This window comes from Periophthalmus magnuspinnatus, chromosome 23, assembly GCF_009829125.3.
Source record: "Periophthalmus magnuspinnatus isolate fPerMag1 chromosome 23, fPerMag1.2.pri, whole genome shotgun sequence".
In the NCBI taxonomy this organism is placed as follows: domain Eukaryota; kingdom Metazoa; phylum Chordata; class Actinopteri; order Gobiiformes; family Gobiidae; genus Periophthalmus; species Periophthalmus magnuspinnatus.
This window is the reverse complement of record NC_047148.1, coordinates 19,553,830-19,560,112: the sequence shown is the minus strand read 5'-3', so window position 1 is coordinate 19,560,112 and position 6,283 is coordinate 19,553,830. Positions and strand designations below refer to the sequence as shown.

The window sequence follows — 6,283 nt, the reverse complement described above, 5'->3', positions numbered from 1 at the left end:
TTTCTATCCAGTGTTGACTTTTGCATATACTGGAGCTTTACCTTTGTGAGACTCAAGAAATCCACTTAACATTTCAGATTCATGGTTCTCTTTGACGCTCACATCAGGAACAAACATCCTTATAAACCCCACCCTTCATTCAATCAATAAACCAACCCAAAACTTAAATAATGTCTTAATAGTGAGTTTGCAGTTAAAAACTATAACCACACAGGCTATATTTAAAGAACAAAAAGGTTTGTTTAATTCACAAAGTTAAAGCAAGGTCCAGACCCACCACACACACTGTTGACATAACACATACACAAAAAGTAACATTGACAACCCCTGTACTGACTCATAATCAATTACTCAGTACATCACCGCAGAAGAGTGAAGTCAAATAAATATGGGTAGATTGCAAGAAAAAAAAAAAAAATCATAGGTTTTTCTTATCTCTGAGACCAAAGTTAAACATGGGTCTGTAGTGTTCAATCACATTGTTAAACATTTGTACAGTAATTTCAACAGTTTAACAACATTTTTAGGCTCAGAATTGCTGCTCGTTCCAATCCCTTTAAACGACAGTAACATTATACACAATACCTGAGAGCTGGTGGTAACAGTTGGAGTAACAAATAGATTTACAATGTTGAATAAGGTAAGAGAGGTACATGTAAACATATATCGGTAATACAGGTGACAACAGAGGCGAGGCAACACTACAAACACAATCATCACTTCTCACCGCTGCTCATGTCAACTGTGTGACAAAGGCAAATCATGGCATATACTGATTGGATGTACCTGGACTGTTTCTTGTTAATCCTGGTGACACACGCAGACGAAATGTCACCAGGAAAAATCATATAGATTCAAAATTGAGTGTGCATGTTTGAGATAATGTATTACCCTCACAAAATCTAGCCTACATGAATGCCATTTCCCTTCGTTTGCACAAAAAATGATCAAGTTCAATTCGCCATGTATGGACAAATAAATAAATAAATTACCAGTTATAACAGAACATTGATTTGGATTATTACATACAATCCCATAGTCAACAATCTAAACGAGACCAGTGTTTGTGTTCATGCATCGAAACACTACTGGTCTCCACAAATCCCTTTAAGAAAAAAGCTAAAATTTGTTTTTGCTAATACATTCACAATCCCCTTTACCCCATTTAAAGGAACGTTTAAATAAAGTGTAGGTCTAAAATACTCAATGACGGCTGACTCCACTCACTGTCATAAAATAAGTATTAATTAAAGGACAGAGAGTTATAAAAGGTCAGTGTTATTTGGGCCAATCAGAAAAAAAAACAAGTGGTATAATTAATATAAGTAGAGGGTGGCTGTGAGGGGCTGGAGAACTGGAAATCAAAGCAAATAAATTAAAATTAAGATACTATTGTTTGGTCTTATTCAGGAGCTCCATTTGTTATCTTCTCTTCATCTCCCTGTTTCTGGTGCTGAAGTCTGGCATAAGTCACAGCGTCCCCTCTAAAAATGGAAAGGAAATGGAGGGAAGGTTAGTGACAAATGTTAGAATGTAAAGTGAGTCTTTTATTTTATTTTTTTAAATTAAAATGACTGTATTAGTAAGCATTATAAAGGCTTTATCTTAAGATGTTATGGAAGGATTACATGGGTGTAATCAAGATAAATATGAAAAGTAAGGAAACAAATAGATATTACAGAAAATATCTATATGTATCTATTCAGGATCTTACTTTTTGCCTAAGGATGCAAGACCATACAGAACTCCTGTTGCAAAGGCAATGGCGTTTCCAAACAGTGTAGTAAAATTGAAACGCAAGATTACTGGGAATATAGCCATCCTGCAAATTAGAGTAAAATGCAAATAATTAAATTGCATGACATAAAATGAAATAAGTCAATTTGATATACACTGGAGCAGCACTCACCCACAGTAGAATAGTGCCTTTTGCCAAGGCTTGAGTCGGTCTGCACGAGCTGCTATCGCATTAGCAAACTCTACAAACTGGCAACAGAAGGGGACTTCACACAGAAACAATACACAAGCAGTCAACCTGAAAGAAAAAAAGAAAAATACAATTATATTTTTTAATCCACATAACACATGTATGTGATTTGTTTTTTTCCTTTGCTGTTTCTCACAAATGTGTCATCAAAAATATATTTATATTTTATAATGATTCAAAACAATACTAAAGAATTCAAACCATGCAGTAAATGAATAGAAACAAAACTTACACCATCCACACTCCAGCAGCAATATTTAAAGGGTTAATAGTGACACAGTTCCACACTCCTGCAGTGGCACAAGCTGATATTTGAACAGAAAAGAAAACACAATTATTTTTAAATGACATACGAGACCAAACATGTTGTTTAAATGAATTGAATTACTATATAATAAAATCCTAAAGTGATTCCAGTGTGATTGAGCTCATTGTAATGTCCTCAGTGCCCTGCATGTCTGTGCAGAATGTGAAGCCAAACAAACCCACACTGTTTGAGACACAGAGAGTCTGTTCATTTAGACCTGCTTTAATAATACACAGCTCATTGAAAATGCAACACTGGGTGAACATGATAGGGCCTGCGGGCTCTGGTGTCTCTGCGACAACATGAATAGAACAAGACCTGTGTTTTTATGTTTTTATGTCTTATTGAGGCGATATGACACGGTTTGGTTTAGAGCAGGGCAGAGACATGGACATAGATAATTCCCCAGTGCGCCGGTTCTGTTTATAGTTCTGGTTCTGACCCATGAGTTTAGATCTTCACAAGGATACTTACAGATCCCTCCCAGAACTCCAGCTATTTTGCAGAGCCATCGGTACCACCAGGTCATGCCGTCATCCTCCGGAGCGGGTTTGGCGGCCGCTCCAGTCTCTTCTGAGCTCATTGTGTTTTTTTTTTGCTTATGCAGCTAAAGCTCAACAACACAGCTCTATTATCGTATAAGCAGGTCGTATAACAGCTTCTACTCTTTCTATCGCGACCGCACAGGCACTGTCAGTGATAAATACTGGGAAATAAAAAGTAATCTCTTATAATTCCTTTGTTCGTGCTGTGTGTGGCCTGATGTTCTGCAGCAGCAAAACCCGCAGCAATCGAGCAAACAGCTCCTTCTACCTCCAAAGCCTCCAGCCGCTGAAATAGCAGAAAAAACCGTGTGTTTTAGCAGATAAAACGATCAAAAACCACCACTTTGTGTCGCTTCTACTAATAAAATCCAATGAAGGAAGATCCTTCTTGTTTTGGGTTTGGCATCAGCAGCAGTGACGCGTCGTCCCTGAGCCGACGTCATGCGCGAGGCGGCGGGTGGGCGGGGCTACGTCGCTGCGTCACGGTTTGTTTACATGCGCATCCTGGACATAAGACACTTTAAGGCTGTTTATGTTAATATTAAACTACACATTTATTAGAAAATCTAGCAAGTATAAGCAAAGATCTCTTTTATTGAACCACATTAGTTTGTTTTAAGGTTCTACTTCGGCTACTGCGAATTTCTTACAACTGAGTCCATGAAATGTTCCAATCAGAGGTTTATCTGCATATCTAGGATGTTATGAGATATTGGGGTTTAAAATTCTGACCATAGACCAAAATGAGGAAGTGATTTGTTCTCATAAAATGAACCAAACTCTACAAAATCATGATACAAATTTGGTAAGGAACAAGAATATATATGAATGAATAACTCAATTTCAACAAAAATGAGATATAACCCTATAATTCTAAGGGGGCGTAATGTGAGCCTACATATAAATCCCTGAGAATGGGATCTACACATTATTGTGCAACTTCAGACTGTCATGGATTCTTTATTAATCAGACAGCAAAGAGGAATTAAGTGGCTTAAGAGTCCGTCGGCTTGAAATCCTTCGATTATCGTGCATTATTGGCCATTGTTTTTTCTTCCCTGAGGGGGTGTGGCAAAGTAGATCATCAAGAGACTGTTGAATGACCTGGCCAGCCTGTTCAAGCTGAAACAATATTTGGTTAATTTCTCTCATATAGGGTCCACCTTCACATTGGAATCGTACTACATCCACCTGCAACACAACATATTATAAGACGGTATATGCATTTTAAGAAGCACTTATGTATGTTTATTGAACATACCACGTCTTGAGTAAATTCTGTCTTTTTAATAAATGCAGGAGTCTTATGCAAAGCAGCATAAAGAATTGAGGTAAGTTCTTCTAACTCCCCTGAGTTGGCTAGTAGTAGGATCTAAACAGCAAAACAAAGTGGATTTTCAATATTTGCATCATTATTAACTATCACAATGATTTTGAACTTGCCTTCAAATTTTTGCATAACCTTCCCTCTGCATTCATTATTTGGGAATACAAAGATTGTGCCATATCAATGTCATTCTGGAGAAAGATAAAAAGTAAATTTTAAACAATATATACCAACAATATTAGGCAACATGTGCTGACAAATCTAACCTGGTTAAGCGCCAAAGCTATGGCAAAGGAGTAAGCCTGTCTGGGGATTAAGCGCCCTTTGCTTTGGCTTTCCTCTATCAAAGTAGTGCAGATCTTGTAGGATTCTGGTGTGCTCTGAAAACAAACAAACAACAGATAACCACAATAATGACATTAATACTGATGTACTTCTTAACATGGAGTGTTTATTACCAGTTTATAACACGTGCCAAATGCTAGTATCAGTGTGTCTTTATTAAATTGTATGTTGTGGATTTGCATTGTTCTAAGTACTTCCAGGGCACCTACACAGATGAAAATAGATTGAGATTTCAGCGATTAGACTGGCTATCACAAATGATGATTTATAATTTTACTTACTTTCATAGGCACCCTTTGTAAATAACATGTCTACCGCGATGTTAAAGGATGTGGAGTCATTAAAGAACCCTTCCAATCTCTGTATGGAAAGAAAATACTGCCTCTTAGTATGTGTCAATGCTGGAATACTTGAAAAAAGCAAAGCACATTACTTTATCTTTAATTGTTGCAGCAGCCATCTCTTCCAAACCAAGTTCATAGCACAGTCTCATAAAAAGAGGACCAAACCGAAACTCTCCATGTGCAAAGTTTGGGTTCTCTGAATGGTACCTATGTCAAGAGAACACGTAATTTACAAGAAAACACAATAATCTTCACACGTTTGCAATTGTTACCTGTAAATGGCATCTCTGGCCACAACCATATCATCAGGTGACTGGCACAGGTGCAGAAGAAGCTTTAGCTCATCCTGCAGGATCAGTTCACTTCTCTGCAACTTTTTATTAAAGAGCTCAATGAAATTTCCTGTGAAAAATAAATAAATCAGACAATACACAGTTTACAACACTACAGGGTCTCTGATAGTCTACCTTCTGATCTAGTTATTAGATGAGCCACTGCCAACTTTTTCTGCTGAAATTCTTGTAGTTTGATCACGTCTTCTGTCAAAAGATGACGTCTGGCTACAAAAATGCACAAATACACAAAGTCCACACTGATGCATCAAAACAATAATAACATAATGAAGCTCTAAGATGCACAGTAAGTTTGACTGTCTGAATGTGCAGCTGCAAGTGAACAGCCAAACACGCAATAACAGAGCTTTAGAAAAGGGATTTTTAAATGTTTTACCTTGAACACAGCTTTGCCTCCAGTCTGAGTGCAAAAATCCACAAAGTACTCCTTTACAAGGCTCATAAAATAAGGACCGAGCACATTTGAACAGTCTTCCCTGCGCCATACTAGCTAAACTCAGACCGAACCAATGTCGAGGACAGAGGGGGGTTTCTATGAATAATTTTACATCTCGAGGTCCTTTTTTAAAATTAAAAGTAAAAACCATTGCACAAACTTTGATCCTGCCAGTAAAGAAATACAAGGTGATAAAAAACAAAAACATATTGCTGAGTAACAGTTTATTTTTTATACACACACATTGTGTGAATTGGTATAATCCAAAATGTCAGCGCACTGACCTTAGAGGAGCAAGGTAAACACAAAGGCTAAAATTACACTATAAACTGAGTCAAATTGAGTGTTGTATAATGAGATTTATTTGTATAAAGTTTTATTTGATTTTTTCAGGAAAAGCAAGCAGCATGAATAGTATTTGTAGGTGTTTTTGCTGGTGGAAGCCCGCAGGGGGCGCTGCTGTGTGAATTGTTCAGATCATATATTAGCCTCGTTCTGAATTTGTCAAATCATATCTCCTAGCCAGTAGCTCCTTCTCATTTCTGCGTAGACTTTTATGGTCAACCATAGGAGGAGTTTTATTGTCTCCAGACAGAAGAAGGAGCTTCAGCTGCGTCTGGAGAATCATCACAACCAACG

The 6,283-nt window shown here is 37.4% G+C and overlaps 2 protein-coding genes across 2 annotated transcripts; both read right to left on the bottom strand.

Moving 5' to 3' along the window:
- Positions 1 to 220: 220 nt before the first annotated feature.
- On the bottom strand, positions 221 to 3,291 carry cacfd1 (calcium channel flower domain containing 1). Its single transcript, XM_033989637.2, has 5 exons — positions 2,769 to 3,291; positions 2,220 to 2,292; positions 1,910 to 2,035; positions 1,715 to 1,822; positions 221 to 1,484 (listed from the first exon to the last, which is right to left on the bottom strand). The coding sequence occupies exons 1-5, from the start codon at positions 2,875 to 2,877 to the stop codon at positions 1,403 to 1,405; spliced, it is 498 nt and encodes a 165-aa protein (XP_033845528.1). The 5' UTR covers positions 2,878 to 3,291; the 3' UTR covers positions 221 to 1,402.
- A 432-nt stretch (positions 3,292 to 3,723) lies between these two features.
- Positions 3,724 to 5,710, bottom strand: ptcd2 (pentatricopeptide repeat domain 2). Its single transcript, XM_033990041.2, has 10 exons — positions 5,585 to 5,710; positions 5,323 to 5,415; positions 5,128 to 5,257; positions 4,945 to 5,062; positions 4,793 to 4,871; positions 4,625 to 4,716; positions 4,433 to 4,546; positions 4,283 to 4,357; positions 4,101 to 4,211; positions 3,724 to 4,030 (listed from the first exon to the last, which is right to left on the bottom strand). The coding sequence occupies exons 1-10, from the start codon at positions 5,691 to 5,693 to the stop codon at positions 3,803 to 3,805; spliced, it is 1,149 nt and encodes a 382-aa protein (XP_033845932.2). The 5' UTR covers positions 5,694 to 5,710; the 3' UTR covers positions 3,724 to 3,802.
- Positions 5,711 to 6,283: the final 573 nt, after the last annotated feature.

What these genes read in the sequence shown, in the direction of transcription:
- cacfd1 (XM_033989637.2), bottom strand. Translation starts at nt 2,877, where the DNA reads ATGAGCTCAGAAGAGACTGGAGCGGCCGCCAAACCCGCTCCGGAGGAT. An exon ending in GCTGCTGGAGTGTGGATGGT is followed by an intron (nt 2,036 to 2,219) that starts GTAAGTTTTGTT and finishes TTTTTCTTTCAG; the next exon opens with GTTGACTGCTTGTGTATTGT. An exon ending in CTTGCATCCTTAGGCAAAAA is followed by an intron (nt 1,485 to 1,714) that starts GTAAGATCCTGA and finishes TTCCATTTTTAG; the next exon opens with AGGGGACGCTGTGACTTATG.
- ptcd2 (XM_033990041.2), bottom strand. Translation starts at nt 5,693, where the DNA reads ATGGCGCAGGGAAGACTGTTCAAATGTGCTCGGTCCTTATTTTATGAG. An exon ending in TCTAATAACTAGATCAGAAG is followed by an intron (nt 5,258 to 5,322) that starts GTAGACTATCAG and finishes TATTTTTCACAG; the next exon opens with GAAATTTCATTGAGCTCTTT. An exon ending in CAGAATTTACTCAAGACGTG is followed by an intron (nt 4,031 to 4,100) that starts GTATGTTCAATA and finishes GTTGTGTTGCAG; the next exon opens with GTGGATGTAGTACGATTCCA.